Source organism: Manis javanica, chromosome 17 (assembly GCF_040802235.1).
Source record: "Manis javanica isolate MJ-LG chromosome 17, MJ_LKY, whole genome shotgun sequence".
NCBI classification, from domain to species: Eukaryota; Metazoa; Chordata; class Mammalia; order Pholidota; family Manidae; genus Manis; species Manis javanica.
In genome coordinates, this window is record NC_133172.1 from 31,881,125 (window position 1) to 31,907,675 (window position 26,551).

General features: G+C 37.3%; 1 protein-coding gene across 5 annotated transcripts in view; it reads left to right on the top strand.

The window, feature by feature from the left end:
* Positions 1-23,616, top strand: part of HEATR3 (HEAT repeat containing 3) — a 43,541-nt gene extending 19,925 nt beyond the window's left edge. For 2 of the 5 annotated variants that reach the window (XM_073226968.1, XM_036998504.1), the window contains 4 exons: positions 2,512-2,600; positions 17,756-17,899; positions 20,181-20,357; positions 22,826-23,616. In XM_073226968.1, coding sequence (XP_073083069.1) covers positions 2,512-2,600; positions 17,756-17,899; positions 20,181-20,357; positions 22,826-22,948 — 533 coding nt within the window. In that variant the 3' untranslated portion in view covers positions 22,949-23,616. Of the gene's footprint in view, positions 1-2,511; positions 2,601-17,755; positions 17,900-20,180; positions 20,358-21,058; positions 21,137-22,015; positions 22,125-22,405; positions 22,563-22,825 lie in introns of all 5 variants that reach the window. The other 3 variants (XR_005056054.2, XR_001854624.3, XM_036998479.2) reach the window with 3 other exon arrangements.
* The last annotated feature ends 2,935 nt before the right edge of the window (positions 23,617-26,551 follow it).

Sequence of the window (26,551 nt, forward strand, 5' to 3'; positions counted from 1 at the left end):
TACCTACGTTTAGGCATGCTACAAATTTTTAAATACTGTATAGAATTGTTAAGGGAAAATACTTTGATTCACCTCTTAACTTTTTTTGGCATTTACTTAATTTCTTTGACAATGCCATGTGTGTTGGCCTGTTACTGAGGATTTGTTGGAAAGACAAGGTGGTTTGAAATTCCTTTCCTAACGTTGGGTAAATGACTAGAAATGTGAATTAAATCAAAATTGCCCAAATGTTTTTCTTAATTTAGGGGAAGTATGAATTACACATACATAACAGTACTACCGTTTAGATGAGGGTTTTGAATCTAAGGTAATGATTATTTTCCTAAGAGTGGAGGACAGAAAAAAATAGATTCTGAGATGTGTTCTAGTTTGTATTTAGTTCTTCATAACATGGTTTAGTTGTTTTTTGTGCAGTTAATGAATTTCTAGGGCTACACTTGTGTCTGTCTGTAATCCAATATAAATATAACTTACTTTACAGAGCTAGTATGGTGACCTTTTGTAGCTTAATAATAATAGTTATATATCAGTTTTGAGTGCTTGTTAGGTACTAAGTTTTATGAACAGGGTATTATTATTCTACCTTCCTGATGTGGAAGCTGAAGTTTAGAGCAGTTGAGGAACTCCTTCAGGGCCATTCCTTTCAGCACACATTTATTGAACACTTACTTTGTGCCATGCACTGTTCTAGATCTGGAGCATACAGGTGTGAACAAGACAGGCAAGGCCACCACGTTCATGGAGCTTGTATTTTCATATAAATACAAATTTAATGTAATTCCGGCTAGGAAGAAAAAAATAAAAGCAGAATGGTGTGAGGTGCCACATTAGGCAGCGTAGTGTGGACAGGCCTTGCTTGTGGTAACATTTGAGCAGAGACCAAAATGAGGGGTCATATAATGTCAAAGGCAGGGTTCCTTCCCAAGTCTGTGGCTCTTAAAGCTATCCTAGTGTCTGCTCTTTGATACTTACAGGAATTCCCTACTTCTGTACATAATGCACATCTGAAAATGAGTGAGCCAAAAATACAATAAACCTTGATTCAAATTGGTGCAGAGGCTGTCTTGCTCTTTTGCAGGCAGCCCGTAAAGGGACATCAGAATCTTTATAGGGCCCCAGGCACCATGGGGCAGAAAGCCAAGGTATCTATTGCTATATAACAAATCACCCCAAAGCTTTATGTCTTAGAAAGACAATAATCATGTGTAATTTCTCATGGTTTCTGCAGTTCAGGAATTTAGGCAGGGCACAGTGGTGTGGAGATGGTTTGTCTCATCTCTGCAGTGTTTAGGCCAGTGGTTCTCAACCAGGGGCAGTTTTGCCCCTTGGGATATTTGGCAATGTCTGGGGGCATTTTTTTGTTGCTACAACTTGGGGTTTCTTCTGGTATCTAGAGTGTAGAAGCCAGGATGCTGCTAAATATCCCACAGTGCACGAGGACCCCACACACACAATGAAGAATTATCTGGACCAAAGCATCCATGAAGTTGAGAAACCCTAGCCTTTGCTGGAAAACAAGGAGCCAGAATCTCATCTGAAGTCTTGTTCATTCACACGTCTGATAGCTGGTGTGGGGACTGTCAGCCAGAACATCCACAAGTGACCTCTTTCTGTGACCTGGGCTTCCTCATAACATTGAGGCTGGATTCCTAGGGCAAGAGTTGAGAGAGAGAAGAAAGTAAATACACGTGAGTCAGGCGGAAGTCATGTCAAGTGTTCTGTTGGTTAAAGAAGTCACAAAGTCCCACCCAGATTCAAGGGGAGGGAAATAGATTAAACATCCTTGTGGGAAGTTGGCTAGGTTCTAGAAGATCGTGCAGAAGTGGAAATACTGTTGTAACTATTTTTGGAAACTATAATCTGCTATAGCAAGTCGGTTGCTTTCCATTCCCACCAAAGGGGTTAGGGAACCAGACTCACCTGGGTGACCCTCACCCTTCTGTGTGACTGGGTTAGCATGATTATTTATTGCTCTTGTTTTGTTGGTCCTATGTGTGAAGAAGGGACTATAGGAGTAAAAATGAGCAGGAGTGGGAAGAGGAAGTTGGGTCAGTTAAAACAATAGAAGCCACTGAAAACCTTAGAGGCCTGTAAGCAGCAGTTCTGGTCAAGGTTGTGGTTGGGATTGGCGGGGAATCACTCTGATTTGGGAGATGGCTACATCTGAGGTCTGTCCCGCACCGAGAGGGCAATCTGAAATCAGAATTCAGTCCAGCTAGCTCAGGCTTATCACTCATTACAGTGCAAGTTAAATGAAAATCCAACATCTGGACATCCAGGGCTGTCTGTGCAGCACTCCCTTGTGATTATTTCACTCATGGTTGTCTGTCAGACTTGAGTGAACAGTTCATAGGGGACTGTGAGCTGGAAGTTGTAGCTCAAATATCGAAGGTGCTTTTCCTGTAATAGCATATTTTAACATTAACATGCTTTGTTTTGATTCTGTTTCTTTTTCTACAAAATAACTTGTCTTAGAGAAAGGCAAATTTCTATTTCACTTTTATATTTTAGATTTTGCTAAGCATGTTGACTTTCTGGAAGCCATAAGTAGTGCCTTGAGGGCCCTTTTGCAGACAATGGCCTCCAAAAACATATCTCAGGTAAGATTTTTAAAATTTTTAAGTGAAACTACCAAAAATTATGTATTATGGAAACAAAATTCATTCCTTAACCATTTTAAAGTATTTATTACAAGAATAATGCATGATCCCCCTAAAATGAAAACGAAAGCGTTTATAATAAAAAGTAGAATATTCTCCTTCCTGCTACTACCACCAAACACACACACAAATTTTTATTGATAGGACTATTTGACATATCTGTTGAAAATAGTTTCTCTGAATGTCATTTGTCTTTAAAAAATATTTTATTATGGAAATTTTCAGGGATGCCCTCCTGACCACCCACAGTGATCCATCTGCACGTCTGTGATGAGTGCATTATCACTCTTACTTTGTACTTTTTATTAAGGGAATTTTCAAACGTTCCTAAGAGCAGCAATAACAGTATAATGAGCCTGCCTGCACCATCACCGAGTGTCAGCAGGTTGTCAACATGTGTCATTCTTGTTTCGTTCATCCTCCCTACTTTCTTGCTTTTGCTTCCTGAAGTAGTTTAAAGCAGATAAACTCATTTCATCCATAAATACTTTATTATGTGTTTCAGTTTGTGTTTGTGACAGAAAATGAACTTTTTAAACAACCACAGTACCATTACCCCAGGCCCCCAAATTAACAGACATTTCTTAATTATCATTTGATCTGCAGTCTGAGTTCAGTTTTCCCTGATGGCCATAAAAATGTCTTTTTCAGTTGGTTTGTTCACATCAGAATCTAAGCAAGATCCACACATTGCTTTCAGCTGATATTTTGGCCACTTAGGTATTTTTTTTTCAAACCACTTAATGAGATTTAATTATTTTACCATACTACTCACCCATTTAAAGTGTGCAATTTAGTTTTTAGCATATTCAGGGATTGTTCGATTTCTTAATCTATAACATTTCCTCTACCTACCTCCCTTCCCACATGCTGTTTACTCACTGAAGCAGCCATCATTTGTCCTGTAGGATTTTTCTCATTCTCAGGTTTGGCTGGCTATCACAGTGGTATTGTTTAGCATGTCCCTCCATCCCCGTATTTCCTATAAATTGGGAGCTGGGTCTAAATTAGATTCAATCAGGATCACATTTTTGGTAAGACTAATTCATAGTGCTATCTGTACATATTTTCTACTTTAATATCACAAGTTGTATATTATAGCAAAGTAGTACTGTTAATATTAATCAGTGGATTCACTTAATGGTTCTGGCAAACCAGTAATTATTATTGTCTAGATCCATAATTTCATGAAGGGTTGCATCATTCCTTTTACATTTATTAGCTGTGTTTCTTCTACAAATCAGAACTTTCTGTTGCATCTCTTATTTGGTGACTTAGAAATAAAATTCATAACAAAAAATAGCAGGATAAGTATATGAGTCTCCCCTACCTTTTTTCCAGAGTAATGATTGATGTCTTAGTAGTCTGCAAATGTGACCAATGAGAGTTTTATTTATTAAGGTATCATTGATACACACTCTTATGAAGGTTTCACATGAAAAACATTATGGTTACTACATTTACCCATATTATCAATTTCCCCCCGTACCCCATTGAAGTCACTGTCCATCAGTGTAGGAAGATGCCACAGAGTCACTACTTGTCTTCTCTGTGCTATACTGTCTTCCCTGTGACTCCCCCCACACCAAGCATAATATGCCTCAATCCCCTTCTCCCTCCCTCCCCAGCCACCCTCCTCCACCCCTCCCCTTGGATAACCACTAGTCCCTTCTTGGACTCTGTGAGTCTACTGCTGTTTTGTTCCTTCAGTTTTGCTTCGTTGTTATACTCCACAAATGAGGGAAATCATTTGGTACTTGTCTTTCTCTGCCTGACTTATTTCACTGAGCATAATACCCTCTAGCTCCATCCATGTTGGTGCCAATGGTAGGATTTGTTTCCTTCTTATGGTTGAAGAGTATACCATTGTGTGTATATACCACATCTTCTTTAGCCATTCATCTACTGATGGACACTTAGGTTGCTTCCATATCTTGGCTAATGCAAATACTGTTGCAATAAACATAGGGGTGCTTATGTCTTTTTGAATCTGAGAACTTGTTTTCTTTGGGTAAATTCCTAGGAGTGGAATTCCTGGGTCAAATGGTATTTCTACGTTTAGTTTTTTTAGGAACCTCCATATTGCTTTACACATGGTTGAACTAGCGTATATTTCCACCAGCAGTGTAGGGGGGTTCCCCTTTCTCCTCTTCCTTGCCAGTATTTGTTGTTCTGAGTCTTTTGGATGCTGGACATCCTTACTGGTGTGAGGTGATACCTCATTGTGGTTTTAATTTGCATTTCCCTGATAATTAGCAATGTGGAGCATCTTTTCATGTGCCTGTTGTCCTTCTGAATTTCTTCTTTGTAGAATTGTCTGTTCATATCCTCTGCCCATTATTTAATAGGGTTATTTCCTTTTTGGTTGCTGAGGCATGTGAGTTCTTTATATATTTTGGATGGTACCCACTTATCGGATATGTCACTTACAAATATATTCTGCAATACTGTAGGATGCCTTTTTGTTCTACTGATGGTGTCCTTTGCTGTACAGAACCTTTTTAGGGATATGTCACTTACAAATATATTCTGCAATACTGTAGGATGCCTTTTTGTTCTACTGATGGTGTCCTTTGCTGTACAGAACCTTTTTAGTCTGATGTAGTGCCATTTGTTCGTTTTTCCTTTTGCTTTCCTTGCCCGAGGAGATGTGTTCAGGATCAGATGTTGCTCATGTTTATATTCAAGAGAGTTTTGCCTATGTTTTCTTCCATGAGTTTTATGGTTTCCTGACTTACATTCAGGTCTCTGATCCATTTCGAGTTTACTTTTGTATATGGAGTTAGACAGTAATCCAGTTTCATTCTCTTACATATAGCTGTCAAGATTTCCTAACACCAGTTGTTAAAGAGTCATTTCCCCATTGTATATCCATGGCTCCATTATCATTGACCATATATGCTTGTGTTTATATCTGGGCTCTATTTTCTGTTCCATTGATCTATGGGTCTGTTGTTGTTCCAGTACCAAATTGTCTTGATTACTGTGGCTTTGTAGTAGAGCTTGAAGTCGGGGAGCGTGATCACCTCTCCTTTATTCTTCCTTCTCAGGATTGCTTTGGCTATTTGGGGTCTTTTATGGATCCATATGAATTTTAGAACTATTTGCTCTAGTTCATTGAAGAAATGCTGTTGATATTTGATAGGGATTGCATTGTATCTGTAGATTTCTTTAGGCAGGATGGCAATTTTTATTTAATATTAAGTTATTGATATACACTCTTATGAAGGTTTCACATGAAAAAACAATGTGGTTACTACATTTACCCTTATTATCAAGTCCTGACCCATACCCCAATACACTCACTGTCCATCAGTGTAGAAAGATACCACAGATTGACTGTTTGCCTTCTCTGTGCTACACTGTTTTCCCTGTGACCCCCACACCATGTGTACTAAACGTAATACCCCTCAATCCCCTTCTCCCTCCCTCCCCACCCGTCCTTCCCCACCCCTCCCATTTGGTAACCACTAGTCCCCTCTTGGAGTCTGTGAGTCAGCTGCAGTTTTGTTCCTTCAGTTTTGCTTTGTTGTTATACTCCACAAATGAGGGAAATAATTTGGCACTTGTCTTTCTCCGCCAGGCTTATTTCACTGAGCATAGTATCCTCCAGCTCCATCCATGTCATTGCAAATGGTAGGATTTGTTTCTTTCTTATGGCTGAATAGTTTTCCATTGTGTATATGTACCACATCTTCTTTATCCATTCATCTACTGATGGACATTTAGGTTGCTTCCGTATCTTGGCTATTGTAAATAGTGCTGAGATAAACATAGGGGTGCATATGTCTTTTTGAATCTGAGAACTTGTATTCTCTGGGTAAATTCCAAGAAGTGGGATTTCCGGGTTGAATGGTATTTCTATGTTTTAGTTTTTTGAAGAACCTCCATATTGCTTGACACAATGGTTGAACTAGCTTACATTCCCACCAGCACTGTAGGAGGGTTCCCCTTCTCCAAATCCTCACCAGCATTTGTTGTTCTTAGTCTTTTCGACGCTGGACATCTTTACTGGTGGGCAGTGACATCTCATTGTGGTTTCAATTTGCATTTTCCTGATGATTAGTGATGTGGAGCATCTTTTCATGGGCCTGTTGGTCATCTGAATTTTTTCTTTGGAGAATTTTCTCTTCATATCCTCTGCCCATTTTTTAATTGGGTTATTTGCTTTTTGAGTGTTGAGGCATGTAAGTTCTTTATATATTTTGGAGGCTAACCCCTTGTCAGATATGTCATTTACAAATATATTCTGCAATACTGTAGGATGCCTTTTTGTTCTGTTGATGGTGTCCTTTGCCATACAGAAACTTTTTAGTTTGATATAGTCCCATGTGTTCATTTTTGCTTTTGTTTCTCTTGCTAGAGGAGATGCATTCAGGAAGAAGTTGCTCATGCTTATATTCAGGAGATTTTTGCCTATGTTGTCGTCTATGAGTTTTGATAGTTTCATGACTTACATTCAGGTTTTTGATCCTTTTTCAGTTTACTTTTGTGTATGGGGTTAGATGATAATCCAGTTTCATTCTCTTGCATGTAGCTGTCCAGTTTTGCCAACATCAGTTGTTGAAAAGGCTGTCATTTCCCCATTGTATGTCCATGGCTGCTTTATCATATATTAATTGACCAAATATGTGTGGGTTTATATCAGGGCTCTCTAGTATGTTCCATTGGTCTGTGGGTCTGTTTTTGTGCCAGTACCAAATTATCGTGGTTACTGTGGCTTTGTAGTAGAGCTTGAAGTTGGGGAGCATAATGCCACCAGCTTTATTCTTCCTCCTCTGGATTGCTATGGCTGTTTGGGGTCTTTGGTGGTTCCATATGAATTTTAGAACGATTTTTTCTAGTTCATTGAAGAATGCTGTTGGCATTTTGATGGGAATTGCACTGAATCTGTGGATTGCTTTAGGCAAGATGACCATTTTAACAATGTGAATTCTTCCTATCCATGAGCATGGGTGTTTTTCCATGTATTGGTATCTTCTTTAATTTCTCTCATGAGTGTCTTGTAGTTTTCAGCATATAGGTCTTTCACTTCCTTAGTTAAGTTTATTCCTAGGTATTTTATTCTTTTTGATGCAACTGTGAATGGAATTGTTTTCCTGATTTCTATTTCTGCTAGTTCATTGTTAGTGTATAGGAATGACACAGATTTCTGCGTATTAATTTTGTATCCTGCAACTTTGCTGAATTCAGATATTAGATCTAATAGTTTGGAGTAGATGCTTTAGGGTATTTTATGTACAATATCATGTCATCTGCAAACAGGGACAGTTTAACTTCTTCCTTGCCTATTTGGATGCCTTTTATTTCTTTGTGTTGTCTGATTGCTGGCTAGGAGATCCAGTACTATGTTGAATAGAAGTGGGGAGAGTGGGCATCCCTGTCTTGTTCCCGATCTTAGAGGAAAAGCTTTCAGCTTCTTACTATTAAACATTATGTTGGCTGTGGGTTTGTCATATATGGCTTTTATTGTGTTGAGGTACTTGCCCTCTGTACCCATTTTGTTGAGAGTTTTTTTCATAAATGGATGTTGAATTTTGTTGAATGCTTTTTAAGCATCAGAGAAGATCATCATGTGATTTTTGTCCTCCTTTTTGTTGATGTGGTGGATGATGTTGATGGACTTTCTAATGTTGTACCATCCTTGCATCCCTGGGATGAATAATCCCACTTGATCATGATGGATGATCTTCTTGATGTATTTTTGAAGTTGGTTTGCTGATATTTTGTTGAGTATTTTTGCATCTATGTTCATCAGGGATATTGGTCTATAATTTTCTTTTTTTATGGTATCTTTGCCTGGTTTTGGTATTAGAGTGATTCTGGCCTCTTAGAATGAGTTTGGAAGTATTGTCTCTTCTTTACTCTTTGGAAAACTTAAAGGAGGATGGGTATTAGGTCTTCACTACATGTTTGATAAAATTCAGCAGTAAAGCCATCTGGTTCAGGAGTTTTGTTCTTATGTAGTTTTTTTGATTACCAATTCAATTTTGTTGTTGGTAATTGGTCTGTTCAGATTTTCTGTTTCTTTCTGGGTCAGCCTTGGATGGTTGTGTTTTTCTAGAAAGTTGTCCATTTCTTGTAGGTTATCCAGTTAGCTTATAATTTTTCATAGTATCCTTTAATAAATCTTTGTATTTCTGTGGTGTCCGTGGTGATTTTTCCTTTCTCATTTCTGATTCTGTGTATGTGTGTAGACTCCCCTTTTTTCTTGCTAAGTCTGGCTAGGGGTTTATCTGTTTTATTTTCTTGAAGAACTAGCTCTTGCCTTTATTGATTCTTTCTATTGTTTTATTCTTCTCAATTTTATTTATTTTGGCTCTAATCTTTATTATGTCGCTCCTTCTACTGACTTCGGGCCTCATTTGTTCTTCTTTTTCTAGTTTTGTTAATTGTGACTTTAGACTGTTTATATGGGATTATTCTTCTTTCTTGAGGTAGGCCTGTGTTGCAGTAAGCTTTCCTCTTAGCACAGCCTTCGCAGTGTTGAATTATTGTTGTCATTTGTCTCCATATATTGCTTGATCTCGGTTTGTATTTGGTGATTGATTGATCCATTGGTTACTTAGGAACATGTTGTGAAGCCTCCATGTGTTTGTGGAATTTTTCATTTTCTTTGAGTAATTTATTTCTAGTTTCATACCTTTGTGGTCTGAGAAACTGGTTGGTACAATATCAATCTTTTTGAATTTACTGAGGCTCTTTTTGTGGCCTAGTATATGATCTATTCTTGAAAATGATCCATGTGCACTTGAGAAGAACGTGTATTCTGCTGCTTTGGGGTGTAAAGTTCTGTTGATGTCTGTTAGGTCCATCTGTTCTAATGTGTTGTTCAGTGCCTCTGTCTCCTTACTTATTTTCTGTCTGGTGGATCTGTCCTTCAGAGTGAGAGGAGTGTTGAAGTCTCCTAGAATTGAATGCATTGCATTCTCTTTCCCCTTTTAATTCTGTTCGTATTTTTTTCACATACGTAGGTGCTCCAGTGTTGGGTGCATAGATATTTATAATGGTTATATCTTCTTGTTGGATTGACCACTTTATCATTGTGTAATGTCCTTTGTCTCTTGTGGCTTTCTTTGTTTTGAAGTCTATTTTGTGTGACACAAGTGCTGCAACTCCTGCTTTTTTCTCCCTATTGGTTGCATGAAATATCTTTTTCCATCCCTTCACTTTTACTCTGTTTATGTCTTTTGGTTTAAAGTAAGTTTCTTGTAGGCAGCATATAGATGGGTCTTGTTTTTTTTTATCCATTCAGTTGACTCTATGTCTTTTGATTGGTGCATTCAGACCATTTACATTTAAGGTGATTATCGGTAGGTATGTACTTATTGCCATTGCAGGCTTCAGATTCGTGGTTTTCAAAGGTTCAAGGTTAACTTCCTTACTATCTAAGAGTCTAACTTAACTCACTTAATATGCTGTTATAAACACAATCTATAGGTTCTTTTTTTCCCCCTCCTTTTTCTCCCTCCTCCATTCTTTATATATTAGGTATCATATTCTGTACTCTTTGTCTATCCCTTGATTGACTTTGTGCATAGTTGATTTAATTTTGCATTTGCTTAGTAATTAACTGTTCTACTTTATTTACTGTGGTTTTAGTGCCTGTGGTCACAGCTATTAAACCTTAGGAAACTTCCATCTATAGCAGTCCCTCCAAAATACACTGTAGAGATGGTTTGTGGGAGGTAAATTCTCTCAGCTTTTGCTTATCTGAAAATTGTATAATCCCTTCTTCAAATTTAAATGATAATCTTGTCAGATAGAGTATTCTTGGTTCGAGGTCCTTCTGCTTCTTTGCATTAAATATATCATGCCACTCCCTTCTGGCCTGTAAGATTTCTGCTGAGAACTCTGATGATTGCCTGATGGGTTTTCCTTTGTATGTGATTTTTTTTTTCTCTCTGGTTGCTTTTAATAGTCTGCCCTTATCCTTGATCTTGCCACTTTAATTACTATATGTCTTGGTGTTCTCGTTGGGTCCCTTGTGTTAGGTGATCTGTGCACCTCCATAGCCTGAGAGACTATCTCTTTCCCCAGATAGGGAAAGTTTTCAGCAATTACTTCCTCAAAGACACTTTCTCTTTTTCTCTCTCTTCTTCTGGTACCGCTATAATACCAATATTGTTCCATTTGGATTGGTCAGACAGTTCTCTCAATATTTCATTCCTAGAGATCCTTTTTTTCTCTCTGCACCTCAGCTTCTTTGTATTCCTGTTTTCTGATTTCTATTTCATTTACCATCTCCTCTAGTTCATCTAATCTGCTTTTAGGTACTTCCGTTGTATGTTTCCAGATACTGAATTCTTCAACGTTTGTATCTCATTTCCTGAATTCTTCCCTGAGTTCTTGAATATTTTTCTGTAGCTCCATGAGCATGTTTATGATTTTTATTTTGAAGTCTTTTTCAGGAAGGTTGATGAGTTCAGTTTCTCTAGGCCCTCTTTCTGGTGTTTGTGGGGTTTGGAGTTGAACCAGGTTCCTTTGATGTTTCATATTCATAGTTGGCACCCTCTAGTACTGTCTGGAGCTGCTCTGCCCATGGAGTGATGATGGAGTTCGCACACGAGCAGTGCTGGTGCCTGTCAGGAGGAAAAAGCTCTTTCCTGCTTCCCGGCTGCAGTGCCTGTCTCCACTGCTGGGGCCAGTGGGCCGAGTGCACAGGGAGATGTCTCTGTGGTTTGCACTTGTAGCTGCCCTAGGCGGAGCCACCCTCTAGCTATCCTGGCACAATGGTGGGGGCAGCCAGTTTGCAAGCTGATGCCTGCTGGAAGGAAGGCTCAGCAGGCTGTGTATCACTGTGGGTGCCTTTTAGGTGCAAAGCCAGCCAGGGGGAAGGAGTGCCTGAAGCTCCTGAAAGTTCCCAACGTGCTGGGCAGAGTGCACCCAGACCATTTTGTCCACCTGTCCTTTCTAAGTAGCGAGCCCTGTGCAATCCTTGCCCTTTTAACAGCCCTCTTGCTGTTAGGAAGTCTCAGACTGTCCACCTTTCTTTTATCGCAGAGCAGCTGGCTGTGGATATGTTTTCCACAAGTGGCGGGCATCTCAGTCTCTCCAAGTATTCCGCCTGTCTTCACTTTCCAACCCCACTAATCTCCAGAGCACCATGCAATGTAGGTTCGTGCTCCCAGAGCAGATCTCTAGGACTGGGTGTTCAGCAGTCCTCGGCCTCTACCTACTCCCTGTTCCATTTATCTTCCTCTGGTGAGCTGAGGTGGGGGAAGGGCTTGGGCCCCTCCAGGTCACGGCTTTGGTACTTTACCCTTTTCCTTGAGGTCTGCTCTTTTCCCCAGCTGTAGGCAGTCTGCCACAGCCTTCTTTCCTGTTACTCTTTTAGGATTAGATATATTTGCTGTATTTTCTTATTATATGTGGTTTGGGGAGGAGGTTTCTGTCTCACCTCTCACGCTGCCGTCTTTGACCAATCACATTTTTTTAAAGTATTATGAACTCATAGTTTTTAATGTATTTATATTTCATTCCATTATTATTTTTTATGCAAAAATTGTTCCATCTTAGATAGTAGGAGTCTCTTGACATTGGCTTCTGTGTCTCTGATAAGAACCCAGTAGATTTGATGGCTTCTAGGCAAAAGGAGATGCCCCTGCTCATCTTGTACTTCTCCTGCTTAAAGCCTGAAATCAGTTATTTCTCCAAGAAGCTCTGACTTATTTACTGGGAAATTGAATTTTGGAGTGCTTGTTGCTATGTTGTCACTGCTTTTAGACATTTTACTGGAATAGCTAGGAATTGGTATTTTTTTAGGAAGAGAAAAATAAATCATAATTTCATACCAATAATTCATTTAAATAAAAAGTGTAGAGTGTTTTTACTTTTGATCATATAATTGTATCTTATTTGTGCTGTAAATTTGGCTGCTTAGTGACATTGAAATTATTACTTGCTTTGTCCATACTTAATAGTTTCAAAATAACCATGCTGTTTTTACTAACAATATCTCTGTTGAATGCAGTTTAAAGTTTCTTCCTGATTCTCCTTGTCCTTAAGAAAAATCCCTCTACAATTATACACTTAAACTATTGTGTTTTGAAGTTGTTGAGAAAATTCTTTTTGTGACTTATTAAAAACTTAACTTCCATTGTTTCAGCTTTTTAAAGAGATTTTTTTGCTTTAATTTTTATTTTTTAATTATGTAAAATATTTACAGATTATTCAGAGTTAGAACTGAAATGAGATATATTCAGAGAAAAATGTGGTATATTCATGCAATGGAATATTATTCAGCTTTGAAAAAAGAAAATTTAGACACATGCTAACATGGATGACCATGTCGTCCTGGTCATGGACATTATTCTAAATGAAATAAACCAGATGTACTGTCTGATTCTACTTATGAGGTATCTAGAGTAGGTAAATTTGTAGAGACAGAAAGTAGAACAGTGGCTGCCAGGGGTTGGGGGAAGAAGGGAGTAGGGAGACATTGTTACTGGGTATAGCATTTCAGTATGGGATGATAGAAACATTTTAAAGAGAGTTGGTGGTGATGTTTGGTTGTACAACAGTGTGAATGTACTTCCATCACTGAACTATATGACTTAAAAATAGTTAAAGTGGTAAGTTGTATGTTATGTATATTTTACCGGGAAAAAAAGGTCATATTTAGAGAGGTCTAGCTTCTAACCTTATGCCTGTTTTCTTTCCTTTCTATTGATAATCATTCTTGGTTTTTTAATTTATTATTCTATTTTTTAAATAAGGAAGTATTTATGTATTTGTATTTCACCCTTTTCTTAAAACTAGTGCCTTTGTACCTTTTCTCTCTTTTAGTCATCTTAGTATATAGATATCTTTCCAATTTCATTTTTACAGCTTCATATTGTATAGATATTCCATATGTATTCAACCTGTCTGCTACTGATGGATATTTTAGTTTCCAGCCTTTTGCTATTACAAATAGAACTGCCATGGATAGCCTTTTTACACATGTTATTCTGTATTTTTACTATTATGTCTTTGGGATGAATCCCTAGAAGTGGGCTTACTGGGTCAGAGAATAGATGGAGTTGTAATTTTGCTAGGTATGGCTATAGTCCCTGCCTTAGTTTGAACCATTTGAATCTCTACCAGCAGTGTTTTGAGAGTGCCTGTTTTTCTAGAGCCTCACCAGCAAATATACCAGAATATATTGTCAAAATGTTGGATTTTTACCAGTCTGACAGGTGAGAAATTATATGTCAATTTTAACTTGCATTTCTCTTGTTATAAGGAGTTGGACATGTTTTCATGTGTTTTAAGGGACTTTGCATTTTTTTTTTGTATCATTAATGTACAATTACATGAGCAACATTTTGGTTACTAGACTCCCCCAATTATCAAGTCCCCACCACATATCCCATTACAGTCACTGTCCATCAGTGTAGTAAGATGCTACAGAATCACTACTTGTCTTCTCTGTGTTACACTGCCTTCCCTGTGACTCCCCTCACATTGTGTGTGCTAATCGTAATGTCGCTTTTTCCCCTTTTCCCCCTTATCCCTCCCTTCCCACCCATCCTCCCCAGTTCCTTTCCCTTTGGTACCTGTTAGTCCATTCTTGGGTTCTGTGATTCTGCTGCTGTTTTGTTCCTTCAGTTTTTCCTTTGTTGTTATACTCCACAGATGAGTGAAATAATTTGGTATTTCTCTTTCTCTGCTTGGCTTATTTCACTGAGCATAATACCCTCTAGCTCCATCCATGTTGTTGCAAATGGTAGGATTTGTTTTCTTCTTATGGCTGAATAATATTCCATTGTGTATATGTACCACATCTTCTTTATCCATTCATCTACTGATGGACACTTAGGTTGCTTCCATTTCTTGGCTATTGTAAATAGTGCTGCGATAAAAATAGGGGTGCATCTGTCTTTTTCAAACTGGGCTGCTGTATTCTTGGGGTAAATTCCTGTAAGTGGAATTTCTGGGTCACATGGCATTTCTATTTTGAATATTTTGAGGAACCTCCATACTGCTTTCCACAGTGGTTGAACTAATTTACATTCCCACCAGCAGTGTAGGAGGGTTCCCTTTTCTCCACAGCCTCGCCAACATTTGTTGTTGTGTGTCTTTTGGATGGTGGCGATCCTTACTGGTGTGAGGTGATATCTCATTGTGGTTTTAGTTTGCATTTCTCTGATGACTAGCGATGTGGAGCATCTTTTCATGTGTCTGTTGGCCATCTGAATTTCTTCTTTGCAGAAGTGTCTGTTCAGCTCCTCTGCCCATTTTTTAATTGGCTTATTTGCTTTTTGTTTGTTGAGGTGCATGAGCTCTTTATATATTTTGGATGTCAACCCTTTATCAGACATATCATTTATGAATATATACTCCCATACTATACAGTGCCTTTTTGTTCTACTGATGGTGTCCTTTGCTGTACAGAAGCTTTTTAGTATGATGTAGTCCCACTTGTTCATTTTTGCTTTTGTTTCCCTTGCCTGGGGAGAAAAAGTTGCTCATGTTTATGTCCAAGAGATTTTTGCCTGTTATTTTCTAAGAGTTTTATGGTTTTATGACTTACATTCAGGTGTTTGATCCATTTTGAGTTTACTTTTGTGTATGGGGTTAGACAATGATCCAGTTTCATTCTCTTTCATGTAGCTGTCCAGTTTTGCCAACACCAGCTGTTGAAGAGGCTGTCATTTCCCCATTGTATATCCATGGCTCCTTTATCATATATTAACTGACCATATATGCTTGGGTTAATATCTGGACTCTCTATTCTGTTCCACTGGTCTATGGGTCTGTTCTTGTGCCAGTACCAAATTGTCTTGATTACTGTGACTTTGTAGTAGAGCTTGAAGTTGCGAAGTGACATCCCCCCAGCTTTATTCTTCCTTCTCAAGATTGCTTTGGCTATTCCGGGTCTTTTGTGGTTCCATATGGATTTTAGAACTATTTGTTCCAGTTCATTGAAGAATGCTGTTGGTATTTTGATAGGGATTGCGTTGAGTCTGTAGATTGCTTTAGGCAGGATGGCCATTTTGACAATATTAATTCTTCCTACCCAAGAACATGGGATGAATTTCCATTTATTAGTGTCCACTTTAATTTATCTTAAGGGCTTTGCTCTTCTTTCCTGTGACTGTTTCTGTCTTTTGCCAGTTTTGCTTTTGGAGTGGTAGTCTTTTTCTTCTTTGTAAATAAGGACAAATCCTAGAGCTCCTGTCTACTGCAGCAGAAACTTTGGGGACAGGACCAGCAACCTATGTATTAACAAGTTCCCCTAGTGATTCTCATGCACATAAAAGTTTGAGAATCACTATTCTGAACCATCCTTGATCCTTCCTTTCTAAAATCGTCCAGTTTTTACTAACATGTCATTAGACCATGCCACCTTCTTCTCTTGGCTACCATCATCTGCCATCCTCATGGGCACCTCATTCCCTGAAGATTCCTGCTGTGGGGCTCTGTCACCTTTCACCAGGCCTGTCATAATTCTAGGTAATTTCAGTACCACAGCAATGCTCTTGGCAGTGACCTGGCCTCGTTCCTGGCTCTCCTTTTTTCTAGTAGTCTTGTCTTTCTTTCTTCCGTAGGTGTTCCGTGGCCATACCTGTAGAGCAGTGCTTCCCAAACTTCATCTTGTTCCAGAGTTTAGTGGGAATGTCTCTGGGATCTAGTATTAAATATATGCTCTTGGCTTCTAATATATACTCTTTACTTGAAATTTATTTTCTTTGTATATTTGAGAATGTTTTTCAAGAACATAACTTTTGAGCCTCTATTTCTATGAAATGGAAATGGTAATAATACCTGGCCTGCCATATGGCTCTTGAGAATATCAGAAAATCCTATATGGTGTGGCCTATAGGACTATAAAGTATTTTTATTTATTTTCTGTAATATCCAGCAGTAACTACTGGGTTAGTCAGATGTTTAAGTAAAATTGCTTGAGTTCATGCTTAGTTAATGGTAAGTCATCCATATATATTAAGATCATAAATTCTCGGGTTGGCTGTGTACTGGGCATGAGCATAGAATTTTGGAACTAGAGGGATCTTATTTTCTCATGCTTTATAAGGAGAGGAAACCAAGGACTAAATTTGCTGAGTGACAGCACCAAAACTGGAATGAACTGTCCTTCTTCCCTGCCTAATTCTTTACCTTATAGGTTTGTATGCATTGGGCAACTTAAGCTTGTGAGTCATGCTTGTGGTAATGCAGCATGAACAGCCTTGTCCTAGCATAAAAAATTCTGTAGTTGGTGGAATTCTTTTCATTAGAGAATTTCCTAGAAACCTGGGCATATTAAGTTACCTTTAAATTTGGCAGAAGCATTGCAAATGATTTTGAAATGAGTTTGATGATTAAGAACTGTTTAGTATTTTTATATATAACAAGAGCTAATATTTAGTGAATGCTTACATGCATTAATTAATCCTTATTGCAACTCTGTGTGAGGATTTTTGTCCCAGTGTTAATGGTAAGGAAATGGCAAATTTAGTAGGGTAAGTACCTTGTACTAGATTGCCAATCAGTAAATGGCAAAGCTAGGATTTGAACTCAGGATGTCAGATTAAAAATCCCAAGCCCTTAATCACCACACCTTGTGTTGCTTCTTATAGGAGATAACCTGGCAACACAACTTTTATGATACTTTTGTCAATGTATGTGTTCAAATTAGCTTTAAATGAAAATTATCGCTATGTAATTTAATGGTTTTTGTAACCCTTAATAATAATTTACACATCTCAAGGTAAGTTCTTACTTTGTATAGATTCAGCCAATTTTTAGTAAAGGTACATGATCCTATTTACATTTTCAAAACATTGATCAGTGTTAAAAAACTAGAGTCTCTTTAGCCTGTGTACCTCTGAAAATTTTCTTCAAATAAAACTAATAGGAACTGAATCCCTTTTTATAGGCTTGCACCTATGATAGATTGAATAATGACAGGGACTTGCATAGGCCTCATCTTGATTCAGAACTATCATCTATATTTAGGAGTAATTAGAATGTGTAATAACTTCTCTGCCAAGAGTTTATGTCATTGAGAGTCATGGAGCCTGTAGAAGAGATTGCTGTCAATCCTGTTATACATGCTATTGAAATTGGTCAAGTTTAACACTGTACATTGTCTTCTTTTCTTTCAACAGTGCATGACTCCTGATCAGCTGATGACCCTGTGTAAAGCAGGCATTCATAGTAGTAATATCAATGTTAGAGTAAATGTTGTTAGTATTTTAGGAATTACTGGAAGTGTCCTAAGCAAAGAAGAAGGTACATTTGAAACTCTTAAGGTAAAACAATATGCTTCTGACCTAAAATGTTAAATCATTAGAAATAGGGGAAGAATAACTGTTAGCCAACTTCTGTATCACTCCAGGGATTTTTGATAATTTTTGATATATGGGCACATTAGAGAGAGTATGGCTATGTGGCTATGTTTGTGTACACATACACAAATGGGCGTGTATATGTATAACCACTTCCCTTTAAAAGTATAATTTCCAAGGTTCGTTTAGAGGAACAGCAAGTTTTTCTCAGACATAAGATGTTTTTAAATGTTTTTATGTAGTGGCATTTCTAAGCATGAAGAAAACTACAGAGAAAGTATAGTAAATATTGCATACCCATCAAGCATATTGTAACAATTATTAGTATCCTATCATAGGTACTAAATATAGTTTCTTTGCTGGGTGTGTTAAAGTAAATTGAAGATATCATGGTATTTCACTCCTATTGGTTCAGTAAGCATGTCTTAAAAATAGAGAGTTTCTTCTATAACTTTATTACCCTTCTTTATTCAGTTAACAGTCATTTCTTAATATGTCTAACACCAGGTCCATATTCAAAATTTTCCAGTTGTTCCCAAAGTATCTATTTGCAGATAGTTTGTTAAACTAGGATCTAAGTCAACCCTACATGTTGTGTCGAGTTTTGGGGTCTTCTAAGCCGGTTTTAATCTGGAACAGTTCTCCCCAGCACCAGCCACCACTTATATACATATATACACAGTTCTTCCTCAGGTCCTGGGTCGATCTTCTCATGGTGTCCAACCTTCTGGATTTGTCTGATCGCTTCCTGTGGTGTTAAGCTTCTTCCTTTACTCTCTGTATTTCCTGAAAACTGGAAGCTAGATATAAAGGCTAGGTTTGGTTCACATTAATCTTTTTACAAAGTGCCTGAAAGGTGGTGCTGTGTGCTTCATATATCTTGGATATTAAATCTAACTACTGTCTCAGAGGTTATCTAGGCCACTTCAATTCAGATGATAAAGTTTGAGGCACAGAGAGTGTAACAGACTGTTCAAGAGTCATCCTGTTTTTTATGATGAAGAGGGAGCTTGGACTTGGTGTTCTTAGCATTTCCACCCTCAACCCCTAGTACCAGATGTGCACATCAACCTTAAGGCACAAAGAGTAAAGCAGAACAGCCAAGACAAAACAAGCTTATTCTTGAACAATTCTTCGCAGATTTGTTCTGTTCGTTAGCTTGCTAACTGTGAAAATATGGGTAGATGCTAAAAATCATTACAGTGAAGGAAAATGAGATTGTGTTGTTTTTTTTTTAGCAATATGGAAATTTATTATTTCACAACAAAAAATTAAGAAATAAAGAGTCTCTGGGTATAGTATACATCTTCCTCAACTTACAATGGGGTTAAGTCCCAATCAACTCATTGTAAGTTGGAAATATTCTAAGTCAAGATGCATTTAATATACCTAACATACCGAACATCAAGCTTAGCCTAGCTTGTCCTAAATGTGCTCAGAACACTTACATTAGCCTACAGGTGGGCAAAAATGTCTAATACAAAGCCTATTTTTTTTTAAAAAGTCATAATAAAATAAATTACTTTTATTTAGGTTGATAAATTTTTTAAAAAGCTAAAAAACTTAGTGTAAATTATTGATGTTAGAATTGAGAGGGCATCACTAGCATTCTTACAAGTTTTAAAATGAAAAAAGTGACTATATTTATGATATTAACTTGAACAAACTATATAAAATGTACAAATTCCTTGAAAGTTTCCAACTATCAAAATTATCTCAAGAAATATATAAATATTTTGATATATTTTTAAAAAGTAAACAGAAATCCTGAATATATCCATTAAGGAAAGTTAATTCCATTCTTATCAGTAGCATTCATCTCATTTCTTTTTTTTTTTTTGAGAGGGCGAGATTGTGTTATTTTTTAAATTGTCTTAATGGTTTTCCTATAACTTAAAAAGCATATTTTTGTTTTTGTTTTTATTAGACAGTATTTATATGCATTTGACACCATGGGAAAAGTCTTTCGGAGGGAGATAGTAAAATTTAATAACTTCCAAAATTAATCTTCATATCATTTGTAGGTCTTAATTCATTTTAGTTAGAAATATAAACTCTAATATGTTTATCATGTTTATATTATACTTGGTATATTTATTTGTATATGTTAAATCTTTTAAGAGTTTTAATTTTCCCTGGTATTTTTATATAAAATATTATGAATGAATTGTTGCCACATTTAAATTAAGTACTTATTTTGGAAATTCGACTCTTGAGTGATAGTAGTGTGTTTCGTTGTCTCCAGACCATTGGATGCTTTCTCCTTGAGGTTGCCACCAAAGATCCCTCCCTTGTAGTAGCAGGAGAAGCTTTGGATGCCCTCTTTGTTGTTTTTGCAGATGGTAAAGAAGCTGAAAGGGCCTCAGTTCAAATTAAATTGTTATCTGCTCTAAAAGAATTTCAGCCAGTCTTTAAAACGAAGGTATGTAGCCATTTTATTTAAAAAGTCTCAATATTCTTTGGGAAGAGGGTGTATTCCCTCCCTGCAGTCTCAGTGGTCCATAGAGCACTTTACCTCCAGTCCCATGTTATGATGGCTGGCTGCGTCAGAGCCCAGTCACCCTTTCTGTTGAATCACTGACTTGAGCCAAAATGATGTTGACAAGTTCCTCTTTCCATAGCACTTTAGTAATGTTAACAGTGCTTCTGTATAAGCACTACCATCTATCCTACAAACTACTTTCCTATACAGTTTAAATTTATTTTATATTACATAATGCATTATAGGTTGATTTCATTGTTAGGAATATTTCCTTTGGTGCTCTGAAAAAAAGGCACACTCGAGGCCGGTCTGTATTGGAGAATGTAGCTACCTGCTTCTGCCCTTTTATTGATTGCTTGTTTCATCAGGAGCATCAAAGCTAACTCTGAGTCAAAAAATTTTTTCAAAGACTTTTGGTGGCAGGGTGAAAAGCAACCAGGAATTTCAAAAACAGTCTTACATCACATGTCCGTGAGTTTACTGTTCTCCTGTTTAAATCTCCATTTGTAAATTATGTCATTTTGAGAAATAAAATTATTTGTAGTTTTCACTTTCAGATTTTAAAGTGAAAAAAGATTTGCTTTTAAATCTCTGTCAAGAGAAGTTTCAATGAAAAATTGCTTGTTTTTGTTGCTTTCCAGTATGTATTTCATCTGTCTAACAAGCATCTAATGCAGAATTCCATTCTCATGGAGGGAATGCTGCCATTGAGTTTTTAGGTGAATATGATTGTGTGTCTAGAAATTTAAATTTTCTGAAAAAACTTAAGGCATAAAAAGTAGTTTTCTTTTACAGAAGAAAAGAAAAATACCAATATACAATGTGCACATTCCATGTCATTGTTTTATCTGAAGTCAGTGTTGGTTTAAGAACAGTATTATCACTTTATTTTTAGCATCTTCATATTTTGGCATCTTACATTTTAAAATGTGACTAACATTTAGGTGACTACACTGGTGGGGGCAGGTGGAGAGTGGATTGAACAATTTATTCTTAAGTATGCTTTGTTCAAGTGCGTAGTTTTTTTTTTAGATATAATTGACATAGCATTATATTAGTTTTAGGTGTACAACAATAATTTGATATATATATTGTGAGATGATCACAATAAATTAACATCTGTCACCACACATAGTGAAAAATTTTTTTTCTTATGATGAGAACTGTTCAGATCTACTCTCTTAGTAACTTTCATATATAGAATGCAGTGTTGTTAACTAGTCACCATGCTGTGCATTACAGCCCCAGGACTTCACTTTATAACAGCGAGTTTGTACCTTTTGGCAACCTTCACCCATTTTGCCCACCCACCCCCCATCTCCCCAGTGTTTGTCTTTTTAAGCAGTAAAAGGTCTTCTTGTCACCTATTCCCTCCCTCATAGGTAAGCAGTTAGTATTTTTTCCCTTTATTATCTAAAAGGTACATGATATATTCATAGTCATGTACTTTGTGTGTTTTTGCTAACATTATCTTCTAGAGATATTTCTATACTAGTACATGGAGGGTGTCTACATTATTCTTAAATATTACAGACCCTTTATAGTTCTGAAAAAGGAGTTTGTAAAGTAAGGAGCAAATATCCCCTATTTCCTTGCAGCTACAAGGCAAGCAGATGTAGTTAGGAGTCATCAAACTCTGCAGGAACAAATGCTTAGAGAGGACTTACGTAAACTGAGAACCAGGAAAACAGCTCCTAACCCTGGAAGGTCTGTTGTTGTAATTGATTGTCCTACTTAATATGTATTGCTATGGTAATGATATTTAATTAAATAGTTTTCTTTTCTTAAAGGTATAAAACCTTAATGAAATTTCTTTGTTAGCCAGAAGGGCAGCCTATAGTTTTTGCTATGAAACACCTTTGTGAATAAAGCCACAGTTGCATTAAAGGCTGTTTGGTATATATTTAACCCCAAACTGCATTTAAACACAGTACAATGCATTTTACCAAAGAACTTCTCTAGAGCAGTGGCTCCCCCTGTATCAGCAGCACCATCTGGTAACTTGCTAGAAATGCAGATCCTTGGGCCCAACTCCACACCTACTGAGAACCAGAAGTGGGATAGGCCCACTACTCTGTTTTTAACAGGCCTGCCAAGATGACGCTGTTGCACTCTAAAATCTGAGATCACTGCTCTGGACTAGAGGTGAGGTATAGTTCACATACCATAACACTCATTTTTGTAAAGTCTACAATTCAGTCATTTTTGTAATTCATTTATAAGGTACACAGTCTTAATGTATCTTGATGGCCTCCGTACTGTGTTCCATTACCTTGTAGGTGAAAATGTCTCACTAAATTCTAGCAGCTGTTTGTTCTGAAAATAAATACATGCCCAAATTAAATGCTTTCTTATTTAAAGGAATTATTACTACATACCAAATCACATACTATTTTTTTTTTCTGCAGATACGAAAGGAAGGGAGAAGTAAATACACATCAGATCAGCTGTGTGTTCTCGATAATGTGAAGATGAATTTGAGAAGGTTTGTCGCTTACCAAGAAACCATTGAGAAAAAATTGACTACTTGAACCATTGAAGAGATGGATTCCTGCCCCAGTGTTCAATGCTGAAGCGTACTGAAGGGCCTACTTGGAATATATGTGTCTCTGAAAGTTATTTTTTAATGCCTGTATTCTGTACATTAATTTGAAGTTCATAAAAACTTGAAAACCTGTCAGAAATACCTTTTTAAGAAGTTAAAGAACCTGGGATCTGTGTGATATTTCTGGTGCTTTCTAAATTATGTTTGCAGCATGTTAATATCTAGAAACAAGAAGAGTGGAAACACAAAGGAATCTCAGGTGAATTCTTCGTGAACAATGCAGAAATTTCCAAACAATCATGTTTTCCTTGAATTTTGCAAAAATGGAAATCCAAAACATTGCTTGGATTCTCTTTTAATAAGCCAGTATCATTTTATATCAGCTGCATCTTTAAGTCAACTATGAAGACAAACTTTATACAATTGTTTGGTTTCAAGTATACCCATTATGTTTAACTTTTGTGAAGAAGTAAATGAGTTGAACTTGTATTCCTCTATTTAGTAGAATATAGTAATGAGATAATGAGGTCACTGTCATCCTCTATATAAATGAATTTGATCAGTTGCTGCTTTGTAACATCACTCCTTGTTTAATTTGATATGGAATCAGAACTGGGAGAAAGTGTTTTTTAATAAATAACTTTTTAATTGAAAGTCTTTTGTCATACAAAATCTTTTAAAAAATACTTGATGACCTATTCCTAGATGTTTGCTTGCTAAAGGATATTGCTTTGACTATATGTGTATATTAAAGACAAGACCTAAAAGAGGAATCTACCACATTACCCCCAATAGCCTTGAAGTAATAGGGAGACAGCCAGGGCAAAGGGAAGGAGTTTTGAATGTATGTCATTGTCTGAGAGGGGCCCCTAGAACGGCTCCACCATCCGCCTGTTTGCCTCATCAGAAGAGTTCTCCATGGAGATTTGAAAATTTCCCTCATTTGATCTCAGTTGCTCTGTTAAAAGGCCCAGTACACAGTATATGATTCCAGTTTGTTGTGGTTAACATCCATCATCTCACAGTTATAATTTTTTTCCTTGTGATGAGAATTGTTAGGATTTACTCTCTCAGTAACTTTCAAATATACAATACAGTATTAACTATAATCACCACACTGTACATTACATCCCTAGGACCTATTTGTCTTTTAACCGAAAGTTTGAACATTTGACTCCATCCATTTTTCCCACCCTCTTCCTCAGCAACCACCACTCTGTTCTCTGTATCTTGAGCTTGGTTCTTTTAAGATTCCACATATATAAGTGAAATCATACAATATTTGTCTTCGACTTAATTTCATTTAGCATAGAGCCATCAATGTTGTCACAAATAGGATTTCTCTTTTCATGGCTGAATAATATTCCATTGTGTATAAATGCTGTTTTCTTTATCCATTCATCTGTCAGTGGAGCTGGAGGGTATTACACTCAGTGAAATAAGCCAGGCAGAGAAAGACAAGTACCAAATGATTCCCTCATTTGTGGAGTAAAGCCACAAAGCAAAACTGAAGGAACAAAACAGAAGCAGACTCACAAACTCCAAGAAAGGACTAGTGGTTACCAAAGGGGAGGGGTGGGTGAGGGTAGGTGGGGAGGGAGGGAGATGGGGATTGAGGGGTATTATGATTAGTACACATGGTGTTGGGGGGCTCACGGGGAAAACAGTGTAGCACAGAGATGATAAGTAGTGATTCTGTGGCATCTTATTACACTGAGGGACAGTGACTGCAATAGAGTATGGGGGGGAGGGCAGAACTCAATCATATGGGTGAATGTAGTAACCAGATTGTTTTTCATGTGAAACCTTCATAAGAGTGTATATCAATAATACCTTAATAAAATTTAAAAAAATGAATGAGGAAGCCAGTAGAAACTCCAGTGTGGTGGGATTTCATTGCAAGTTGTGACCAGTGGGGCAGATCAGACCTCCAAGGCTTTGTGAGATGTTACATGTCTATCATAAAAGCAATGAGAAAATGAAGTCCTTAAAGTATTTTTTTTTAATCAGAGAAGGATAGAGGGAGAAGAGAGATGATATGACCAGACTTAAATTTTGAAAATCTCTACCTTGGCTACAGAGTAGAGAAAAAATAGAGGTGAGCCAGAGGAAAGCAGGTGGACCAGTTAGGAGGTTACTAGGTAGTTTAGCGGATAGATGGTGTGTTGGTTCTGATCAGTGTGGTGGTGATGAAATAGAAGGATTCGGCAGCAGGGGGAATGGGTCAGATACAAAGGGGACTGTAGTAAGATACAGGGAAGTGTCAGGGTTGACTCAGGTTTCTGACTGACATAACTTTTTGGATGATGTCACCATTTACCAAAATGGGAAACACTAGAAGAGGAACAGGCTGATGGAAAATTGATTTTCAATTTGTTACTGTATCAACTAAGACGTGTTTGAATGCAAACACCAGAAAATGTGAATCCATGGTCTTAAATTGTAATGAACTAATATCTCACATAAAGTCCAGTGAGAAGGTGGTTAACTCAGCAGTTCTTTGACATTATCAAGTCTCCAGTTTCTTTCCACATTTTTACTCTGCCTTCTGTACTACACAGGCTGGCTCCCTTCTGTGTTGAAAGATGGCTAGATTCATTACTGTCCAGAGCCCAAAAGGGACTTTCTCTTCATTGGGTCTCCTTGTAAGCTGCACAGGTGTACCAGAAGCCCCACAGCAGAATTCCCCTCTGTTTCAGTCATGGTAATTAATGTTATATGCTATAACAATCTCAGTATCCAAGTGGCTTAACAAAAGAAAGATTTATTTCCCACTCACCTCACAGTTTCACGTGAGTTGGGAATCTAATATCTTTCTTCACCTGCTCCCACCATCTGGGAGTCCTTTTCTTTCAGCCTCATGGGTGGGTACAAGAGAGTGACTTAAGGATCTCACTTGAAATTTTAGGACCTGGCTGTAAGATGACAAGCATTATTTCTGCCCACATTCCATCCATTGGCCAAAACTAGTCCCCCACCTAACCTAACAGCATAACCAAACCTGGGAAATGTAATCTTAGACTGTGCCCAAGAAGAGGAGCTGGGATTGGTTAGCATGCAGCCAGTCTGCTGCATCTTCCTATTCCTACCACTGATAAGGAGAATGGAATTCTTGTGTTTGAGTCTAGATTTTCCTCTAATATTTTAATCAAAAAATATATTGCAACAATTTCAGTGCAAAAGCAGCATTAATGGAGCCATCTTTTAGCCACAAAAGGGAGTTAGCCACTCCTCTCATTGGGTTTTTTTTAATGAGATAAAAAGTTCATTAGGGTTTAAACCAGTTGATTCACATTTGCTATTGTTTGCACAAGATGAAAGTAGAAACCATGTGACCATCTTAATAGATGCAGAAAAAACATTTCACAAAAATCTAACATTCTTAGCAAACTAAGATTAGAAAGAGACTTTCTTAATCTCTTAAAGAACATCTTCAAAAACCTACAGCCAACATCATACTTAATGGTGAAAGACTGAATTGTTTCTGCCTAAGATCAGAAACGTGGAAAGGATTTCCACTCTCACCACTTTTATTCAATATCATGTTAAAGATCCTAATCAGTACAATAAGGAAAGAAAATGTTTTTAA